The sequence below is a fragment of the Oncorhynchus clarkii genome, chromosome 9, assembly GCF_045791955.1.
Source record: "Oncorhynchus clarkii lewisi isolate Uvic-CL-2024 chromosome 9, UVic_Ocla_1.0, whole genome shotgun sequence".
Classification (NCBI taxonomy): Eukaryota; Metazoa; Chordata; class Actinopteri; order Salmoniformes; family Salmonidae; genus Oncorhynchus; species Oncorhynchus clarkii.
The window spans coordinates 70976574-71000158 of NC_092155.1; the positions used below are offsets into that span (position 1 = coordinate 70976574).

Consider the following 23585-nt stretch of genomic DNA (forward strand, 5'->3'; position numbering starts at 1 on the left):
ATATATTACATACTCTTAATTCCATTCCTTTACTTAGATTTGTGTGTATTGGGTATATTTTGTGAAATGGTTAAATATTACTTGTTAGATGTTACTGAACTGTCGGAGCTAGAAACACAAGAATTTCGCTACACCCGCAATAACATCTGCTAAACACGTGTATGTGACCAATAACATCTGCTGAACACGTGTATGTGACCAATACAATTCGATTTAATTTGATTTACACTCTGCGTATATTAAAGGGCACTTCGTTTAATTTAGCAAGCAGGCTTTTAAAATTCAATATTCCACTTAAAATATCAAAGGTACACAAAATGTGCTCTTTTAGTGTCACTGTATCTGATCTGATATTGAAATGAATGCAGTATTCTGGCTTCAATGACCTCTGTTAACTTTGGTATACTTTGATAACCAGTACTACGTGTCTGGAAGCCCAGCTCTAGATCCTCAGGCTTTATCCAAACATTCTCCCTGTGATCAGTCTGCTCCACACAGGATCTAAGGACTAAGTTGATTAACATGAGTTCATTTTACTGTGGTTAAAGCAGGAGGGGTTCAGTTGAAAACACACAAATGGGGATCTGGAAACAACTGGAGGGGTGGGAAGAGGGGGTTAGGGCAAGAGAGTTGGGGGTAGGTGGGGGTTAGGGAAAGAAAGTTGGGGTGGGGGGATTAGGGAAAGAGAGTTGGGGTAGGGGAGGGGGAGGGGGTAAGAGGAGGCGAGAGAGAGAGGAAAGGGGAGTGGAGTGAGGGAGTGAGAGGGGGTTTTGGAGGCACATCAAGAGTTGGCCTTTTAAAGGGATACTTTGGGATTTTGTCAATGGGGCCCTTTATCTACTTCCCAGGAGTCAGATGAACTCGTGTATACCATTTGTATGGTACCCACAAGTTCATCTGACTCTGGGAAGTAGAAAAAGGGCCTCAGTGCCAAAATACTGAAGTATCCCTTTAAGGGGTATGATATCAAATCCCTGCAAGCTCACATGCAGCAGCCAACACACTCTGAACAGGAGAAACAAACAACAGCAAAAAGACAGGAGAAACAAACAACAACAAGACAGGAGAATCAAACAACAACAAAAAGACAGGAGAAACAAACAACAACAAGACAGGAGAATCAAACAACAACAAAAAGACAGGAGAATCAAACAACAACAAAAAGACAGGAGAAACAAACAACAAAAAGACAGGAGAAACAAACAACAACAAAAAGACAGGAGAAACAAACAACAACAAAAAGACAGGAGAAACAAACAACAACAAAAAGACAGGGGAAACAAACAACAACAAAAAGACAGGAGAAACAAACAACAACAAAAAGACAGGAGAAACAAACAACAACAAAAAGACAGGAGAAACAAACAACAACAAAAAGACAGGAGAAACAAACAACAACAAAAAGACAGGGGAATCAAACAACAACAAAAAGACAAGAGAAACAAACAACAACAAAAAGACAGGAGAAACAAACAACAACAAAAAGACAGGAGAAACAAACAACAACAAAAAGACAGGGGAAACAAACAACAACAACAAGAAGACAGGAGAAACAAACAACAACAAAAAGACAGGAGAAACAAACAACAACAAGACAGGAGAAACAAACAACAACAAGACAGGAGAATCAAACAACAACAAAAAGACAGGAGAAACAAACAACAACAAGACAGGATAAACAAACAACAACAAAAAGTTAGGAGAAACAAACAAAAACAAAAAGACAGGAGAAACAAACAACAACAAAAGACAGGATAAACAAACAACAACAAAAAGACAGGAGAAACAAACAAAAACAAAAAGACAGGAGAAACAAACAACAACAAAAGACAGGAGAAACAAACAACAACAAAACGACAGAAGAAACAAACAACAACAAAAAGACAGGAGAAACAAACAACAAAAAGACAGGAGAAACAAACAACAACAAGAAGACAGGAGAAACAAACAACAACAAAAAGACAGGAGAAGGGCCTCCCGGGTGGCACAGTGGTTAAGGGCGCTGTACTGCAGCGCCAGCTGTGCCATCAGAGTCCCTGGGTTCGCACACAGGCTCTGTTGTAACCGGCCGCGACCGGGAGGTCCGTGGGGCGACGCACAATTGGCCTAGCGTCGTCCGGGTTAGGGAGGGATTGGTCGGTAGGGATCTCCTTGTCTCATCGCGCACCAGCGACTCCTGTGGCGGGCCGGGCGCAGTGCGCGCTAGCCAAGGTTGCCAGGTGCACGGTGTAGCCTAGCTTCCGGGTTGGATGCGCGCTGTGTTAAGAAGCAGTACGGCTGGTTGGGTTGTGTATCGGAGGACGCATGACATTCAGCCTTCGTCTCTCCCGAGCCCGTACGGGAGTTGTAGCAATGAGACAAGATAGTAGCTACTACAACAATTGGATACCATGAAATTGGGGAGAAAAAGGGGTAAAATTCAACAACAAAAAAAAAGACAGGAGAAACAAACAACAACTAAAGACAGGAGAAACAAACAACAACAAAAAGACAGGAGAAACAAACAACAACAAGAAGACAGGAGAAACAAACAACAACAAGAAGCCAGGAGAAACAAACAAAAAGACAGGAGAAACAAACAACAACAAAAAGACAGGGGAAACAAACAAAAAGACAGGGGAAACAAACAACAACAAAAAGACAGGAGAAACAAACAACAACAAGAAGACAGGAGAAACAAACAACAACAAGAAGCCAGGAGAAACAAACAAAAAGACAGGAGAAACAAACAACAACAAAAAGACAGGAGAAACAAACAACAACAAGAAGCCAGGAGAAACAAACAAAAAGACAGGAGAAACAAACAACAACAAAAAGACAGGGGAAACAAACAACAACAAAAAGACAGAAGAAACAAACAACAACAAAAAGACAGGAGAAACAAACAACAAAAAGACAGGAGAAACAAACAACAACAAGAAGACAGGAGAAACAAACAACAACAAAAAGACAGGAGAAGGGCCTCCCGGGTGGCACAGTGGTTAAGGGCGCTGTACTGCAGCGCCAGCTGTGCCATCAGAGTCCCTGGGTTCGCACACAGGCTCTGTTGTAACCGGCCGCGACCGGGAGGTCCGTGGGGCGACGCACAATTGGCCTAGCGTCGTCCGGGTTAGGGAGGGATTGGTCGGTAGGGATCTCCTTGTCTCATCGCGCACCAGCGACTCCTGTGGCGGGCCGGGCGCAGTGCGCGCTAGCCAAGGTTGCCAGGTGCACGGTGTAGCCTAGCTTCCGGGTTGGATGCGCGCTGTGTTAAGAAGCAGTACGGCTGGTTGGGTTGTGTATCGGAGGACGCATGACATTCAGCCTTCGTCTCTCCCGAGCCCGTACGGGAGTTGTAGCAATGAGACAAGATAGTAGCTACTACAACAATTGGATACCATGAAATTGGGGAGAAAAAGGGGTAAAATTCAACAACAAAAAAAAAGACAGGAGAAACAAACAACAACTAAAGACAGGAGAAACAAACAACAACAAAAAGACAGGAGAAACAAACAACAACAAGAAGACAGGAGAAACAAACAACAACAAGAAGCCAGGAGAAACAAACAAAAAGACAGGAGAAACAAACAACAACAAAAAGACAGGGGAAACAAACAAAAAGACAGGGGAAACAAACAACAACAAAAAGACAGGAGAAACAAACAACAACAAGAAGACAGGAGAAACAAACAACAACAAGAAGCCAGGAGAAACAAACAAAAAGACAGGAGAAACAAACAACAACAAAAAGACAGGAGAAACAAACAACAACAAGAAGCCAGGAGAAACAAACAAAAAGACAGGAGAAACAAACAACAACAAAAAGACAGGGGAAACAAACAACAACAAAAAGACAGGAGAAACAAACAACAACAAAAAGACAGGGGAAACAAACAACAACAAGAAGCCAGGAGAAACAAACAAAAAGACAGGAGAAACAAACAACAACAAAAAGACAGGGGAAACAAACAACAACAAAAAGACAGGAGAAACAAACAACAACAAAAAGACAGGAGAAACAAACAACAACAAAAAGACAGGAGAAACAAACAACAACAAAAAGACAGGGGAATCAAACAACAACAAAAAGACAGGAGAAACAAACAACAACAAAAAGACAGGAGAAACAAACAACAACAAAAAGACAGGAGAAACAAACAACAACAAAAAAGACAGGGGAAACAAACAGCAACAAGACAGGAGAAACAAACAACAACAAAAAGACAGGAGAAACAAACAACAACAAAAAGACAGGAGAAACAAACAACAACAAAAAGACAGGGGAAACAAACAACAACAAGAAGAAGACAGGAGAAACAAACAACAACAAAAAGACAGGAGAAACAAACAACAACAAGACAGGAGAAACAAACAACAACAAGACAGGAGAATCAAACAACAACAAAAAGACAGGAGAAACAAACAACAACAAAAGACAGGAGAAACAAACAACAACAAAAAGACAGGAGAAACAAACAACAACAAAAAGACAGGAGAAACAAACAACAAGAAGACAGGAGTAACAAACAACAACAAAAGACAGGAGAAACAAACAACAACAAAAAGACAGGAGAAACAAACAACAACAAAAAGACAGGAGAAACAAACAACAACAAAAAGACAGGAGAAACAAACAACAACAAAAAGACAGGGGAAACAAACAACAACAAAAAGACAGGAGAAACAAACAACAACAAAAGACAGGAGAAACAAACAACAACAAAAAGACTGAGAAACAAACAACAACAAGACAGGAGAAACAAAGAAAGAATAAGACTAATGTTGCTCTCTGACTCTAGGATCTGGACGACTGACGAGCCTCTTCTGGGAGCAGTAGCAAAGTGTCATAGCAGGTTAGCAGGTCTGTAAGTTAACTTTGTCTAGCCTCTGAGGTGTAGACAAAATGTTAGATGTTTAGCTTATAGATGACTATAAGCTAAACAGCACTTCTGACCACTTGGAACTTATGTTGCAAGTTTGTAACTAGTCTGGGAAGAGGAGACTGCTTCCATGCTAAGAGATATGTGGTTCCATGCTAAGAGGTATGTGGTTCCATGCTAAGAGGTCTGTGGTTCCATGATAATAGGTCTGTGGTTCCATGCTAAGAGGTATGTGGTTCCATGCTAAGAGGTCTGTGGATCCATGCTAAGAGGTCTGTGGATCCATGCTAAGAGGTCTGTGGTTCCATGCTAAGAGGTCTGTGGTTCCATGCTAAGAGGTCTGTGGTTCCATGCTAAGAGGTCTGTCGTTCCGTGCTAAGAGGTCTGTGGTTCCATGCTAAGAGGTCTGTAGTTTTAGAGCATCCAAACTGCAACTGTTTGTGTTGGTTGTGTTGGTTTTGATGAACCCATTTCTGACAATACAGAAAATGTCTAGCAAGATTACTGTGTATGTGTGAGCAGGAAACGGAGTGTTCAGAGAGAGAGAGGGAGAAACAAAGAGGGTTTCAGTGCGAGAGAGGGAGGGAGTAACAGAAAGGGTTTCAGAGTGAGAGAGAGAGGGAGTAGGGAGTTTTTCCTAGCCACCGTGCTTCTACACCTGCATTGCTTGAGGTTTGGGGTTTTAGGCTGGGTTTCTATACAGAACTTTGTGACATCAGCTGATGTAAGAAGGGCTGTATAAATACATTTGATTGATTGATTTAAATTTGATTGAGTAGCAGAGGGTTTCAGAGTGAGAGAGGGAGGGAGTAATAGAGGGTTTCAGAGTGAGAGAGAGAGGGAGTAACAGAGGTTTTCAGAGTGAGAGAGAGAGAGAGGGAGTAACAGAGACGGTTTCAGAGTGAGAGAGAGAGGGAGTAACAGAGGGTTTCAGAGTGAGAGAGAGAAGGAGTAACAGAGGGGGTTTCAGAGTGAGAGAGAGAAGGAGAAACAGAGAGGGTTTCAGAGTGAGAGAGAGAGGGAGTAACAGAGAAGGTTTCAGAGTGAGAGAGAGAAGGAGTAACAGAGACGGTTTCAGAGTGAGAGAGAGAGGGAGTAACAGAGACGGTTTCAGAGTGAGAGAGAGAAGGAGTAACAGAGACGGTTTCAGAGTGAGAGAGAGAGGGAGTAACAGAGAAGGTTTCAGAGTGAGAGAGAGAAGGAGTAACAGAGAGTGTTTCAGAGTGAGAGAAAGAGGGAGAAACAGAGACGGTTTCAGAGTGAGAGAGAGAGGGAGAAACAGAGACGGTTTCAGAGTGAGAGAGAGGGAGAAACAGAGACGGTTTCAGAGTGAGAGAGAGAGGGAGAAACAGAGACGGTTTCAGAGTGAGAGAGAGAGGGAGAAACAGAGACGGTTTCAGAGTGATAGAGAGAGGGAGAAACAGAGACGTTTCAGAGTGAGAGAGAGATGGAGAAACAGAGACGGTTTCAGAGTGAGAGAGAGAGGGAGTAACAGAGAAGGTTTCAGAGTGAGAGAGAGAAGGAGTAACAGAGACGGTTTCAGAGTGAGAGAGAGAGGGAGTAACAGAGACGGTTTCAGAGTGAGAGAGAGAAGGAGTAACAGAGACGGTTTCAGAGTGAGAGAGAGAGGGAGTAACAGAGAAGGTTTCAGAGTGAGAGAAAGAGGGAGAAACAGAGACGGTTTCAGAGTGAGAGAGAGAGGGAGAAACAGAGACGGTTTCAGAGTGACAGAGAGGGAGAAACAGAGACGGTTTCAGAGTGAGAGAGAGAGGGAGAAACAGAGACGGTTTCAGAGTGAGAGAGAGAGGGAGAAACAGAGACGGTTTCAGAGTGATAGAGAGAGGGAGAAACAGAGACGGTTTCAGAGTGAGAGAGAGATGGAGAAACAGAGACGGTTTCAGAGTGAGAGAAGGAGTAACAGAGGGGGTTTCAGAGTGAGAGAGGGAGGGAGGGAGAAACAGAGGGATTCAGAGTGAGAGAGGGAGGGAGAAACAGAGAGTGTTTCAGAGCAAGAGGGAGGGAGAAACAGAGTGTTTCAGAGCAAGAGGGAGAGAGAAACAGAGAGTGTTTCAGAGCAAGAGGGAGGGAGAAACAGAGAGGTATTGATATTGCTATGAGAGAAGACAGAGGGAGAGAGACCATATGTGTAAAGAATATAGTATATGAGTATTTGAGAGACGGGGGATGCATGTGTCTGTGGGAGACAGAGAGAGGAGTGAGAGAAGGTATATCCTCTGGCCCTTGGAGAGTGAGCGTGAGGCTGAATGGGAGCCAGAAAAGGGGGAAGGGCCTCGCGTCAGCCAACAAAAACAGCTGCCTGAGACTATGCAGGAAAACAGTGTCTGGTAGAGTATAGGGAGAGGTGGACAGGGAGAGAGAGGACAGGAGAGAGAGAGCGCCAGGGCTCACATCTCTATATGGGTTGCGTCCTGACTGCGGAGCCTTGCTGTGGGGAGGAAGCAGAGCCTGTGCCCGTGGTGAGAGGGTCACTGACGCAGAGAGGTCCAGAGAGGTCCAACAGCGGCAGGATGAGGCTGACTAAGGTGAGTCTCTGGGTGGGCTCATCTATGGGGCCACAGCTGGTCCAATACAATAGAGCTGGGTTTTAGGACCCTTTCACATCCTGATTTATATTTGCATATTTTCATCAAGGAATGTGTATGTGTTTGGTCTGTGTATATGAGTGTGCTTGTTACTGTGAGTTGTGTCTGGTGTCTGTGCCCATGTTTGGGTGCAGGTTTTAAATTACAGTGGGGGTTGGGGGGGCTCCCCCATAACAAATCAGGGCCCCCTTATCAGAATAGAAATGGTCAAAGATATGGACGTTGGAGAACCACAAGAGATGTTGGGCACCCCCAAGAGAGGTTGGGCACCCCCAAGAGATGTTGGGCACCCCAAAGAGATGTTGGGCACCCCAAAGAGATGTTGGGCACCCCCAAGAGATGTTGGGCACCCCCAAGAGTCCATGTATAATTGGAACCCTGATTGGTTACATTGGTGTTATTGTAAATCCCCATGGTTACAACACATACTATCCAGCGTGGGAATGCTTAGCCCTCTGGACGGCATCCAGCTGACTCGTCAGAAAGGGACCTGGGGTCTACTGTCAGAATGGGTTATTCTCTTCTCATGTTGTTACTAATCTATCACAGAGCTGATCTACAGTACTGGCCTTCTACTAATGTTGTTACTAATCTATCACAGAGCTGATCTACAGTACTGGCCTTCTTCTCATGTTATTACTAATCTATCACAGAGCTGATCTACAGTACTGGCCTTCTACTAATGTTGTTACTAATCTATCACAGAGCTGATCTACAGTACTGGCCTACTTCTCATGTTACTAATCTATCACAGAGCTGATCTACAGTACTGGCCTACTTCTCATGTTGTTACTAATCTATCACAGATCTGATCTACAATACTGGCCTACTTCTCATGTTGTTACTAATCTATCACAGAGCTGATCTACAGTACTGGCCTTCTTCTCATGTTGTTACTAATCTATCACAGAGCTGATCTACAGTACTGGCCTACTTCTCATGTTGTTACTAATCTATCACAGAGCTGATCTACAGTACTGGCCTACTTCTCATGTTGTTACTAATCTATCACAGAGCTGATCTACAGTACTGACCTACTTCTCATGTTGTTACTAATCTATCACAGAGCTGATCTACAATACTGGCCTACTTCTCATGTTGTTACTAATCTATCACAGAGATGATACAGTACTGGCCTTCTTCTCATGTTGTTACTAATCTATCACAGAGCTGATCTACAGCACTGGCCTACTTCTCATGTTGTTACTAATCTATCACAGAGCTGATCTACAGTACTGACCTACTTCTCATGTTGTTACTAATCTATCACAGAGCTGATCTACAGTACTGGCCTACTTCTCATGTTGTTACTAATCTATCACAGAGCTGATACAGTACTGGCCTTCTTCTCATGTTGTTACTAATCTATCACAGAGCTGATCTACAGTACTGGCCTACTTCTCATGTTGTTACTAATCTATCACAGAGCTGATCTACAGTACTGGCCTACTTCTCATGTTGTTACTAATCTATCACAGAGCTGATCTACAGTACTGGCCTACTTCTCATGTTGTTACTAATCTATCACAGAGCTGATCTACAGTACTGGCCTACTTCTCATGTTGTTACTAATCTATCACAGAGCTGATCTACAGTACTGGCCTTCTTCTCATGTTGTTACTAATCTATCACAGAGCTGATCTACAATACTGGCCTACTTCTCATGTTGTTACTAATCTATCACAGAGCTGATCTACAGTACTGGCCTTCTTCTCATGTTGTTACTAATCTATCACAGAGCTGATACAGTACTGGCCTACTTCTCATGTTGTTACTAATCTATCACAGAGCTGATCTACAATACTGGCCTTCTTCTCATGTTGTTACTAATCTATCACAGAGCTGATCTACAGTACTGGCCTTCTACTAATGTTGTTACTAATCTATCACAGAGCTGATCTACAGTACTGGCCTTCTACTAATGTTGTTACTAATCTATCACAGAGCTGATCTACAGTACTGGCCTTCTTCTCATGTTGTTACTAATCTATCACAGAGCTGATCTACAGCACTGGCCTACTTCTCATGTTGTTACTAATCTATCACAGAGCTGATCTACAGTACTGGCCTTCTACTAATGTTGTTACTAATCTATCACAGAGCTGATCTACAGTACTGGCCTACTTCTCATGTTGTTACTAATCTATCACAGAGCTGATCTACAGTACTGGCCTTCTTCTCATGTTGTTACTAATCTATCACAGAGCTGATCTACAGTACTGGCCTTCTACTAATGTTGTTACTAATCTATCACAGAGCTGATCTACAGTACTGGCCTTCTACTAATGTTGTTACTAATCTATCACAGAGCTGATCTACAGTACTGGCCTACTGGTCATTGTTTTTCAGCCTCACAGGTCATGTGGTACGAGTGATGATGCGTCACTACTCTGTTATGCTGGCTCTTATCTACAGTACATCCGGTGAGTGGGCTGGCTGTGTTGTTATCATAGAGAAGCTCCATTTAATGGCTAATATAATTAAATGACTTGGCAGGCAAAAGAAAACACAATTTTCTGTAGCCGAATGTACAACAGAGATCATAGCCAGAGGGGTAATTTCTGCTTGGCAATTGAATATATCTGGATATGATACTCACTCTATTTCTAAGCCTATCATGATCTCCGGAGAACATTGTGATATTTGCCTATGATCCCTTCATCCTAAACCAGAGGGCAGCTCTCCCTCTCTAGAGTTGTGAAGATTAGAGTAGAACAACACTGCAGTTTTATATCATGGATGGGCAACTCTACCTCGCTAGAGTTGTGAAGATTAGAGTAGAACAAGACTGCAGTCCTACAGCATAGATGGGCAACTCTACCTCTCTAGAGTTGTGAAGATCAGAGTAGAACAACACTGCAGTCCTATAGCATAGATGGGCAACTCTACCTCTCTAGAGTTATGAAGATTAGAGTAGAACAACACTGCAGTCCTATAGCATAGATGGGCAATTCTACCTCTCTAGAGTTGTGAATATTAGAGTAGAACAACACTGCAGTCCTATAGCATAGATGGGCAACTCTACCTCTCTAGAGTTGTGAAGATTAGAGTAGAACAACACTGCAGTCCTATAGCATAGATGGCCAGATATCCCTCTGGTTGTACCTGTTACTTTGGTTTACAGATGTACCACACAGCAGTTCTTCAGGCTCAGATTACTCATCCATTCAATGGTCACAAGAAAATTGTTAAGAATTCCTTGAGGACCATCGATGCTTTAACCAGTACTGCGTCATGGCAACCATATTCCACAGGCATTTTCTAAATACCCAACACAGGAAAGAGCATTGTCGGGTCAAGGGTAAAAATATCCTGTACGATCAGATACTCTTACACAGACACAAATACACGTAAACACAACAATCCACTAACACACACTACCACAAACTCAATCACATGGAGACAAACACTGACAACCCACACCATCCTGTTATCTGTGGTCAAACTCCAGGAAGCTTTGACTAGACTGGATTGGTTTGTAACTATAATCTGTCCAAAACTTTGATCAGTATTTGAGGAATGTGTGTATGGGGCAGAGTATGAGATGAAAGTAGAGACCTTTCCTTTCTCTAAATCTTGCCACCCCAACAAATCCCTGACCCACCAATAAATAAAAAACAGAATCCCCCCAAAATAATATTTTATTTTCTTCTCAAATAATTTATTGACGTCTATTCAAAAGAGTGTTTTGAAAGAGTAGGACATGTTCTGGGAATGAGCTGGAACTTGGCAGGAAAGGTAGGCAGGGCACATAAAGTAAGTGGGATATGATTCAGCATTTTATTCATCTCTCATGTAGGATAAATGTAAATATTCCCAAAATATATACAACCCCACAGAGGACCTCTCAGACAAGCTCTATTTTCTCACGTGCGTTTGTAATTATCGTCTCTTTCTCCTTCTCTCACTCTCTTCCCCCTCTCATTCTGTCTGTCTTTCTCTCTTTCTCTGCCTCACTCCCTCTCTCTCTGTCTGTACAGCTGTAACTTATCAACCTTTGGCTTAGTGCTGTCTAACACAATCATTCCTCAAGCATTACAGCTCCCCTCTCCCCCACCTCATTTCCTCTTTGCCAATGTTCCCACTCTCTAAACCTTTCTCATTTACCTCTAAGTTGCTCCATGCCTTTCCCCTGTTCCCCCAAGTGCTATGCTCTGTGAACTTCAGCCAACAAAAAGTTGATGTCTATCTTATTTTAGAGGTATCATTCTATCTGTTCCATGTTGATGAGGATCAGTCTGGCTCACTGGGTCTCCATTTCTCAGTATCTCTGCACCGTTAAAGATGTAATGGTGGGAGGCAGTACTGCCTGATCTGCTATTATACAGGCTTAGCTGGCCTCCTATTTGAGGTTCAAAGCTGTTGGCCCCCTCTCTCGTATTTGCCTCTGTCCTTGTATCTTTCTTTGTAAATAAATATACATGTCCATCCTCATGTCTATGTGTATTGGAGGATGTGACAAGTATATTTGTGCTACGGCCAATACAACAGCTGTAATCAAATCCCTCCTCCATGCCCCAACCCCCCAACCCCCCAACCCTACCCCCCACTCGTCAAGCTTAAGTCCCAGATTCCCAGCATCTTGTCAGCTGGAGGAGGTGCCCCTATATTTTGTTAAACTCTCTTGTGGTCTGCCTGCTCCTCCCCCCTCACCCCTCTCTCCCCCACTCCCCCTCTCCCCTCTCTCTACATCTCCCCTCTCTCCCCCTCCCCCTCCCCCCTCTCCCCTCTCTCCCCCACTCCCCCTCACCCCCTCTCCCCCTCTCCCCCTCACCCCTCTCTCCCCTCTCTCCCCCTCACCCCCTCTCCCCCTCTCCCCTCACTCCCCCTCACCCACTCTCCCCTCTCTCCCCTCTCTCCCCCTCTCCCCCCTCTCCTCCTGTCTCCCCCTCTCCCCCTGTCTCCCCCTCTCCCCCATTTCCTCCACGGTCCAACAGAAAAAAAGTTCCAGACAAATAAAAGTCCCTGGACCCTCTGTTTTAATACAAGAGGAAATTCCATGGCGTTTAGACATTTTTTAAAGACTGGACTGGATGTGTTGTTCTGGGATTCCTACGAGTTACACTCAAATTGTGCATGCAGTCACTAGCGTCATGTTTCTGTGAGAATGTGTTTACTCTCTGACTGACACATAGTCATAAATAATGTTATTATGAATAGTTTTGCATGTATGGCATGATTATGGAAATGGAACAGATACATGGGTTGGCAAATTGCACAGATTATTGGTATTTATCACTATTCTCTTGAGCATTATGGTAATAAATAGTTTAATCTTGGCTTCTGATTGGCTGGGTAGAAACATCGACATATTGCTTCCACCTACCCTATCCTCTCAGATCGACAGACATGGCTGGGGAATAGGGGTTAGGGGTCATTTCGGAACTCGCGACACCACCTCTGGATTGAGTGAAAATGTGTTACGCCACAACACTGACGCACTTGCTAACTTGTTGCACTTCTGTGTTTCCCCCACATGGTGTAGCTCTTGTGCTAATGGTAACATGGATATAGTTTGACACCTGAAGAAAATTGTCCACCCACGAGAGTTTATTACAAAAGATGGGGGGGTCTTTAGACTCACCTCTCATTGCATTACGCCCATGTCTAATCTTACAATTTGTGTAGATACATTTAAAGTGTGTGTGTGTGTGTGTGTGTGTGTGTGTGTGTGTGTGTGTGTGTGTGTGTGTGTGTGTGTGTGTGTGTGTGTGTGTGTGTGTGTGTGTGTGTGTGTGTGTGTGTGTGTGTGTGTGTGTGTGTGTGTAGAAGTGTTTAACAGTAAATAGTAAACAAACAAACATTTGACCAGCTGGGGACATTTTGTTAGTCCCCACAAGGTCAAATGCTATTTCTAGGGGGTTAGAATTGGTGTTAGGGTTAGAATTAGGTTTAGGGTTAGGGTTAGGAGCTAGGGATAGGGTTAGGGTTAAGGTCAAGGTTAGGTTTTTGGGTTAAGGTTAGGGTTAGGGCAAGATTACGGGTTAGGGTTAGGGAAAATTGGATTTTGAATGGGACTGAATTGTGTCCCCACAAAGTTAGCTGTACAAGACTGTGTGTGTGTGTGTGTGTGTGTGTGTGTGTGTGTGTGTGTGTGTGTGTGTGTGTGTGTGTGTGTGTGTGTGTGTGTGTGTGTGTGTGTGTGTGTGTGTGTGTGTGTGTCTGTTTACTAGTTTGGATCTATAATTATTCTACCAAAGCTACCAACAACAACAACAGTAAACTCATGCTGATTAATGTGTAATGTTGCAGAACATTTTGACTTGCCCCCAGAAATGACATATGTAATTCCCAATCCTGGCCAATCCCGGGGAAATATTTTAACTCTCCCCTCCCAGATCTGACCAATCACAGAGTGGAATTCTGGTAATACAAATCCACAATTGCCTTTCCTTTAATGTCTCCACCCATAACCACAGAGCAGAACGAGACCAAATGAAAGAAGATACATTTCAGTCACAAAATATGTTTTGAGGACTTTTTGGGAATGTAAGAGAAGTTTTGAACTAAAGTCGAAGACTTAAAAGAAAAAGAAATGAACAAGGTAAGAACATAATTGGAAAGTCATTATTATTATTGAAATGTACTTGTTTGTTGTCTACTATGCATAGGTTCGTGATGGAATCAAAGCGTTACATTGGGGTGTGTGGGGGGGAGTGCGCAAGCATCCTGTATTTGACAGTATATTCACCCCATTCAGTTGCGTGCTCTGCGCGTCCCTTCGCAGTCAAAATGTTATCATGCTGATATAACACATAGTTTATAGTTAGTTGTTTGTCTAATGTTCTTGTGTTGTTTGTGTTTATATACACTTTTTCTCTACATGTTTTGCGCGGTTAGATAAATTGACTCTTTACGCGGCTCTAGCTTGTTATTTGACAATACCCGAAATCGGACATAAGGTCATTTGTCCGACTGAATGATATGTTCGAGACTCTTCCGCAGGATAATTATTATCTGGCAAACTATACTAAAGTGAAATTCCTTCTAGATCAGATTACTAATATTGTGGTTTTGCTATGAGATTAAATTCGTCATAGTCTCAGTGTAGTCTAGTATATTTGCCCAATGACCGTATATTCCGATATAATTGCGCGGTATTCTTGCAGAGTTGACAGATACAACTACAACTAAGTGGTGAAATGATCCTATGGCTTCATGCGCACCCCTCCCCTCCCTGTCTCTCCAACTCCAAGGTGTTCTGTGTTTATTACTGCGTCATAACAATTTCCCATCCTTTACCAATAGCATACATTTTCTGAAAGTGTATGCTGATCGCCTTAAAGACGTGTGTGTGTGTTCATGTGTGTTAACTTAAAGACAAATTACATTTGTAATAAACAGGCAGCGGTGGTAAGCCAGGTAATGTGTGTGCATGCTTTTGTGCACGTGCTGTGTGTGAGTGTGTGTGTGTTTGTCCTATGTTGTGGAGTAGGCATTGGGATTACCAGATGAGTAAGAGGACACTGCAAACAATGGCTTGACCAATAAAGTGTGTGTGTGTGTGTGTGTGTGTGTGTGTGTGTGTGTGTGTGTGTGTGTGTGCGTGTGTGCGTGCGTGTGTGTGTGTGTGTGCGTGTGTGTGTGTGTGTGTGTATGTGTGTGCGTGTGCGTGTGTGTGTGTGTGACGAGGGGAGACGTGGATGTGTGCTTTAGTATCATCCAATCAATCTCCTCCAATACCATGTCAAAAGTTCCTTCCTCGCGGTCTCAACATGTGTATTAATAACACGAGGGAAACCACAGTGGAAAAGTAACACGGTAACATTGTCCAATCTTTTCTTTGGCGGTTATAACAGTGTTAGGCCTACTGCTAAAAGACTGTCTAGTGCAGTGACCTGCACACATCATTTACCAGTAGCTGGTAGGGCCCAGATCCAGCAGCAGTGTTGTGGTTCAGACTCAGAGGGAGAAAGGAGCAGAGACACAGTAGAACCATTCCAAGGCTCATATTTATAAAGCATCTCAGAGTAAGTCTAGGATCAGTTTTGCCTTTGAGATCATAATGATTAAGATTACAGTGGACAGGGTTGAGCTGATCCTAGATCAGCATTCCTACCCTGAGATATATGGATATGGACCCTGAGCAGTAGGAGCAGGATGGGGATGGTAAGTAGTCTTGGATATCCCAGAACATCATAAACTAGGTCTGGGGGGGATGTTGTCTTCTCTCTGTCATTTTAAATGGTGGAGAAAAAACATTTTTTGGGGGAGGAGGGTCCTCTTCAGACAGACAACTATCTCAACAAATCACATGGTGAAAACAGGGAGCAGAGCTACACAGGAAGTGTGTCGTAGCGCAACACTGACCTCACCACAGGAACAAGCTTTCCGTTCCCTCTGCTGCCTGTCCCACCCTTCTGAGAATCACTGTCCTTCTGAGACACAGTGTCCTTCTGAGACACACTGTCCTTCCGAGACTCACTGTCCTTCTGAGACTCATTGTCCTTCTGAGACACACTGTCCTTCTGAGACTCATTGTTCTTCTGAGACTCACTGTCCTCCTGTGGAGGGTGGCTGCACAGAGGACACACACACACACACACACACACACACACACACACACACACACACACACACACACACACACACACACACACACACACACACACATCTGTAGACTTTCTATTACTGATAGGGGAAGGGAATACGGAGAGAACACACACACAAATATGCATACATACACACACACACACTTCATCTCCATCTGTGACACACTGGTTTTCAATGGAGGGAGAAGGTCTGTATTTCAGACATATGCACACACACACACACACACACACACACACACACACACACACACACACACACACACTAACAATATGTGTCACACAGATGCATAGTGGATGGGGGATGGTGTATTACCAATGGTATTATGCTACTGGAATCATTTTACTACATGATGTCAGAGTCAGAGACCAGAGCCTGTATCCACAAAGACAACAGTCCGTTTTAATGTTCAGAGTCAGAGACCAGAGCCTGTATCCACAAAGACAACAGTCAGTTGTAATGTTCAGAGTCAGAGACCAGAGCCTGTATCCACAAAGACAACAGTCAGTTGTAATGTTCAGAGTCAGAGACCAGAGCCTGTATCCACAAAGCATCTCAGCCTAGAACTGCTGATCTAGCATCAGTTTAGACTTTTAGATCATAATTAATAAGATTGTATGGACAGACCCTAGATCTGCACTCCTACTCTGAGACACTTTGTGGATGCTGGCCCAGACGTCACGCACAGTATGATGCACTCTCTCTGGACCTACAGTGACCAGTCAACACTACTGTTTAGGCCCCACATCCAGACAATGCATACATTCATTATTAAATCAAATCAAATCAAATGTTATTTGTCACATAAACATGGTTAGCAGATGTTAATGCGAATGTAGCGAAATGCTTGTGCTTCTAGTTCCGACCATGCAGTAATATCTAATAAGTAATCTCACCTAACAATTTCACAACAACTACCTAAAGGAATGAATAAGAATATGTACATAAAAATAAATGAATGAGTGATGGCCGAACGGCATAGGCGAGATGCAGTAGATGGTATAGAGTACAGTATATACATATGAGATGAGTAATGTAGGGTATGTAAACATTATATTAGGTAGCATTGTTTAAAGTGGCTAGTGATACATTTATTGCATCAATTCCATTATTAATAAAGTGGCTGGGGTTGAGTCAGTGTGTTGGCAGCAGCCACTCAGTGTTAGTGGTGGCTGTTTAACAGTCTGATGGCCTTGAGATAGAAGCTGTTTTTCAGTCTCTCGGTCCCAGCTTTGATGCACCTGTACTGACCTCGCCTTCTGGTTGATAGCGGGGTGAACAGGCAGTGGCTCGGGTGGTTGTTGTCCTTGATGATCTTTTTGGCCTTCCTGTGACATCGGGTGGTGTAGGTGTCCTGGAGGGCAGGTAGTTTCAAATCAAATCAAATTGATTTATATAGCCCTTCGTACATCAGCTGATATCTCAAAGTGCTGTACAGAAACCCAGCCTAAAACCCCAAACAGCAAGCAATGCAGGTGTAGAAGCACGGTGGCTAGGAAAAACTCCCTAGAAAGGCCTAAACCTAGGAAGAAACCTAGAGAGGAACCAGGCTATGTGGGGTGGCCAGTCCTCTTCTGGCTGTGCCAGGTGGAGATTATAACAGAACATGGCCAAGATGTTCAAATGTTCATAAATGACCAGCATGGTCGAATAATAATAAGGCAGAACAGTTGAAACTGGAGCAGCAGCACGGTCAGGTGGACTGGGGACAGCAAGGAGTCATCATGTCAGGTAGTCCTGGGGCATGGTCCTAGGGCTCAGGTCAGTTGAAACTGGAGCAGCAGCACGGCCAGGTGGACTGGGGACAGCAAGGAGTCATCATGTCAGGTAGTCCTGGGGCATGGTCCTAGGGCTCAGGTCCTCAGAGAGAGAGAAAGAAAGAGAGAAGGAGAGAATTAGAGAACGCACACTTAGATTCACACAGGACACCGAATTGGACAGGAGAAGTACTCCAGATATAACAAACTGACCCTAGCCCCCCGACACATAAACTACTGCAGCATAAATACTGGAGGCTGAGACAGGAGGGGTCAGGAGACACTGTGGCCCCATCCGAGGACACCCCCGGACAGGGCCAAACAGGAAGGATATAACCCCACCCACTTTGCCAAAGCACAGCCCCCACACCACTAGAGGGATATCTTCAACCACCAACTTACCATCCTGAGACAAGGCTGAGTATAGCCCACAAAGACCTCCGCCACGGCACAACCCAAGGGGGGGGGGGGGGGCAACCCAGAGAGGATGACCACATCAGTGAATCAACCCACTCAGGTGACGCATCCCCTCCAGGGACGGCATGAGAGAGCCCCAGTAAGCCAGTGACTCAGCCCCTGTAATAGGGTTAGAGGCAGAGAATCCCAGTGGAAAGAGGGGAACCGGCCAGGCAGAGTTTGCCCCCGGTGATGCGTTGTGCAGACCTCACTACACTCTGGAGAGCCTTATGGTTGTGGACGGAGCAGTTGCCGTACCAGGCAGTGATACAGCCCGACAGGATGCTCTCGATTGTGCATCTTTACGCCTTCTTCACCATGCTGTCTGTGTGGGTGGACCATTTCAGTTTGTCCGTGATGTGTACGCCGAGGAACTTAAAACTTTCCACCCTCTCCACTACTGTCCTGTCGTTGTGATAGGGGGGTGCTCCCTCTGCTGTTTCCTGAAGTCCACGATCATCTCCTTTGTTTTGTTGACATTGAGTGTGAGGTTATTTTCCTGACACTACACTCCGAGGGCCCTCACCTCCTCCCTGTAGGCCGTCTCGTCTTTGTTGGTAATCAAGCCTACCACTGTAGTGTCGTCTGCAAACTTGATGATTGAGTTGGAGGCGTGCATGGCCACGCAGTCATGGGTGAACAGGGAGTACAGGAGAGGGCTGAGAACTCACCCTTGTGGGGCCCCAGTGTTGAGGATCAGCGGGGTGGAGATATTGTTACCTACACTCACCACCTGGGGGCGGCCCCTCAGGAAGTCCAGGACCCAGTTGCACAGGGCGGAGTGGGTCTCGAGCTTAATGACGAGTTTGGAGGGTACTATGGTGTTAAATGCTGAGCTGTAGTCGATGAACAGCATCCTTACATAGGTATTCCTCTTGTCCAGATGGGTTAGGGCAGAGTGCAGTGTGATTGCGATTGCGTCGTCTGTGGACCTATTGGGGCAGTAAGCAAATTGGAGTGGGTCTAGGGTAGGGTGGAGGTGATATGGTCCTTGACTAGTCTCTCAAAGCACTTCATGATGACGGAAGTGAGTGCTACGGGTCAGTGTGTTCAGTCTGGTTGAGTGTGCCACAAAATACACATCGTGTTAACTAAATATCAAGCCATTTTTGGAGGGGAAGAGAGAAAAGCATGTAGGGATGGATTTGTGTAGCATCAGTGTGTATTTGTCGGCTCCTCCCTTCAATCCATCTTCTGGGGCTTCTGGTAAACAGGGAGAAGGAAGGGGAGGGCTTTCTTTTCAAAAAGCGGTTCTTTGACTGAAGAACTTCTGGTTCTCTGAGCTGGACGACAAAAAATAAGAGAACAGGACCCTCTTGTGTGCTGTACTGCTGTTGATGCCTGAGGGGTGAGGGGGTAGGGGGCTGTCCCAGCACAGATGGGACACTCGGTGAGTTGACGGTAAAGGTTTGTCCCATTACACTGACTGAATACACATAGTCTGTTTTTAGGTAGAAACTCATTGGTGTGTACTTGTAAGGAATTTTTAAGAGAGGAGGGGTTGTCACAAGTGACTGCATTTTTTTGAACCCAGTTTAAAGTTGTATTTGTGCGGCTGATGAGTAAGACGTTATCATTCCCGTTTTAGGCTTTACTTTTCCATGAAGGTAAATGGGATATAGCCTGCTGGTGAAAATCCCAAGCGTGTAAAACAAATAGTTAGTATAGAGGAAGTAATGTACGAGGAGCATTGCAGGAATGTAAGCATGTTTTTCAACAAATATGTCAACTAAAGAATCCTAAAAATCACAGAGAGCTAGACCAACATTGTAACGACATCGGGAAAACCAAGATACCAATGTTGATTTGAAACTTCTCAATCTGTCCACGTTTTCAAGTTGTTGGAGCAGTTTCACTAGAAACGCTAGTCTATATTGTCTTCCCTCCTCTCCAGAGCAAGCCCAGCTCAGGTAATACCTCCCATCCTCTATGCGTTATCTTCCTACTGTTGTCTATACTGCCAGGGGTGTTGCCTGTTGTAATCTTCTACCCATTCGTTTGAACTCCACTCTTAGATCTGCTATTGTTACATCACAAGAGAAGCCCACTGGGGTCTGCTCACCCAGTGCTTTTAGTTCAAATGTGAGTTCCAGAAACTTGAATACCCCCTCGGTTTTCAAATCATGTAGAGTGTTTAGGCTGTTGCACGATAGCAACCAATCTTACAGTCATATCAACTACACCATTACCAATCGCCAGACAGGGCCTGCAACTGCCTGTTGAACGTAGCTTGTTTGAGTTGGAGTTTCCATGTGCCTTTATAAAGTGTAAAGGACTTGTGTTGATGCATCTGAACATTAGGAGTGTAGTTCCTGAACTGGATAACATTAAGATCTGGGCAATTCAAACGAATCTGGACATTATAGTATTGACTGAAACTTGGATCTCTGGGGACATTCTGTACTCTGATATTAATATTGAGGTTATCATGTGTCCAGAGCTGACAGACAGGATAGAGGTGGTAGAGTGGCCATTTTAATTTTTTTTTTAAATCTTTACTGAAATCCATTTCCCTTGCCAATTTTTTTTCTTTCTGCTATCTTTAATCGCTTGTCTGGGGAAAAATGTATCCATAACTGTTATAGGGGTCTACCATCTTCCCTCGGCTAACCTTTATGCACTCAAGGAGTTAACAAGTTTGTTGTCTTCTTTTACCCAAATCAAAGCCTTGTGACGTCACAAAGAGGAACTTTAAAAACTTCAGTGAACAGGCTTTTTTTTTACATTATCTTTATTTTGGTGACCTTAATTGTATTTCAGCTATTACCTAACCTGATTGAGCTTTTCAGCCTCTTTTATTGGTCATATACACGTGATTAGCAGATGTTACTGTAGGTGTAGTGAAATGCTTGTGCTTCTAGCTCTGACAGTGCAGTAATATCTCATAAGTAATACCTAACAAATTGCACAGCATATGCAAAATACACACAAATCTAAGTAGGAATTAATTAAGACTATATACAGTTGAAGTCAGAAGTTTACATACACCTTAGCCAAATACATTTAAACTCCGTTTTTAATAATTCCTGACATTTAATCCTAGTAAAAATCCCCTGTCTTAGGTCAGTTAGGATCACCGGGTAGCCTTCCACAAGCTTCCCACAATAAGTTGGATGAATTTTGGACCATTCCTCCTGACAGAGCTGGTGTAACTGAGTCAGGTTTGTAGGCCTCCTTGCTCGCACACGCTTTTTCAGATCTGCCCACACATTGTCTATAGGATTGAGGTCAGGGCATTGTGATGGCCACTCCAATACCTTGACTTTGTTGTCCTTGAGCCATTTTGACACAACTTTGGAAGTATGCTTCAATATGTTGCTTCAATATATCCACATCATTTTCCTTCCTCGTGACGTCATCTATTTTGAGAAGTGCACCAGTCACAACATGATGCTGCCACCCCCGTGCTTTACGGTTGGGATGGTGTTCTTCGGCTTGCAAGCCTCCCCCTTTTTCCTCCAAACATAATGATGGTCATTATGGCCAAAAAGTTATATTTTTGTTTCATCAGACCAGAGGACATTTCTCCAAAAAGTACGATCTTTGTCCCCATGTGCAGTTGCAAACCGTAGTTTGGCTTTATTATGGCGGTTTTGGAGCAGTGGCTTCTTCCTTTCTGAGCGGCCTTTCAGGTTATGTCGATATAGGACTCGTTTTACTGTGGATATAGATACTTTTGTACCTGTTTCCTCCAGCATCTTCACAAGGTCCTTCACTGTTGTTCTGGGATTGATTTGCACTTTTCACACCAAAGTACGTTTCCCCCTTCTCTCCTCGCATCTCTCTTTTCCTTCCTCCTCTCCTCTCCTCGCATCTCTCTTTTCCTTCCTCCTCTCCTCTCCTCACATCTCTCTTTTCCTTCCTCCTCTCCTCTCCTCGCATCTCTCTTTTCCTTCCTCCTCTCCACTCCTCACATCTCTTTTTTCCTTCCTCCTCTCCTCACATCTCTCTTTTCTTCCCAACCTCCTCTCCTCAAATCTCTCTTTCCCCCCTCCTCTCCTCACATCTCTCTTTTCTCCCCCTCTCCTCACATCTCTCTTTTCCTCCCCCCTCTCCTCTCCTCACATCTCTTTTTCCCTCCCTCCTCTCCTCACATCTCTCTTTTCCTTCCTCCTCTCCTCACATCTCTCTTTTCCTTCCTCCTCTCCTCACATCTCTATTTTCTTCCCTCTCTCCTCTCCTCACATCTCTCTTTTCCTTCCTCCTCTCCTCTCCTCTCCACACATCTCTCTTTTCCTCCCTTCTCTCCTCACATCTCTATTTTCCCTCTCTCCTCTCCTCACATCTCTCTTTTCCTCCCTCCTCTCCTCACATCTCAGTGAAATGCTTACTTACAAGCCCTTAACCAACAATGCCATTTTAAGAAAAAAATGTGTCAAGAAAGTAATTACTAAAATAAACTGAAGTAAAAAAACAAATACAATTAAAAATAAAATAGAAAAATAACAAATAATTAAGGAGCAACAATAAAATAACAGTAGCGAGGCTATGCAGAGGGGGTACCGGTACAGAGTCAATGTGCAGGGGCACCAGTTAGTCAAGGTAATTGAGATAATATGTACAAGTAGGTAGAGGTAAAGTGACTATGCATAGATAATAAACAGAGAGAAGCAGCAGCGTAAAAATGGGGGTGGGGGGGACAATGCAAATAGTCTGGGTAGCCATTTGATAAGCTGTTCAGGAGTCTTATGGCTTGGGGGTAGAAGCTGTTAAGAAGCCTCTTGGACCTAGACTTGGTGCTTATGTCAGTATCCAGGGCAGCATTCAATATGGCACAATGTTGTGAAATGTTCCCAATTAAAGAGATTTCTCTCTGAAAAGGAAAGTAAGGAATCGTGTCAGCTTTTTATCTCTGCGACAGTCAGTACATTGCACCTTTCTGAACGCAACCCGTGGTACACAGGAGGCTGCTGAGGGGAGGACGGCTCATAATAATGGCTGGAAGGGAGCAAATGGAATGGAATCAAAGACCTGGAAACCATGGAAACCATGGAAACCATGGGTTTGATGTATTTGATACCATTCCAACTATTCTGCTCCAGCCATTACCACGAGCCTGTCCTCCCCGATTAAGGTGACATCAACCTCCTGTGCCAGAGTATGCAGGAGCTGCAGTCTGTCTGTCTGTCTGTCTGTCTATCTGTCTGTCTGTCTGTCTGTCTGTCTGTCTGTCTGTCTGCCTGCCTGTCTGTCTGTCTGTCTGTCTGTCTGTCTGTCTGTCTGTCTGTCTGCCAGGTGGTGATCGTGTCCTACGTTGCGAAACCACGCCCAGTCTGTGTAACTGACCACAGTATTTTACTCACACGCAATGATCGGCTTGCAGTTAATCACTGTCTCTATTTAAACTGTGTTCCCCGTCC

At 44.1% G+C, this 23585-nt stretch overlaps 1 protein-coding gene across 3 annotated transcripts in view; it reads left to right on the plus strand.

Moving 5' to 3' along the window:
- The first annotated feature begins 6972 nt into the window (after positions 1 to 6972).
- The window catches only part of LOC139416894 (tensin-2-like), a 56670-nt gene continuing 40057 nt past the window's right edge, over positions 6973 to 23585 (plus strand). The window contains exon 1 of one of the 3 annotated variants that reach the window (XM_071166056.1): positions 6973 to 7406. Coding sequence is in view for 2 of the 3 variants with exons in the window: in XM_071166054.1 (XP_071022155.1) it covers positions 7277 to 7402 (126 nt within the window). In the remaining variant the exon portion in view is untranslated. Of the gene's footprint in view, positions 7407 to 13888; positions 14007 to 23585 lie in introns of those variants that run through there. The other 2 variants (XM_071166054.1, XM_071166055.1) reach the window with 2 other exon arrangements.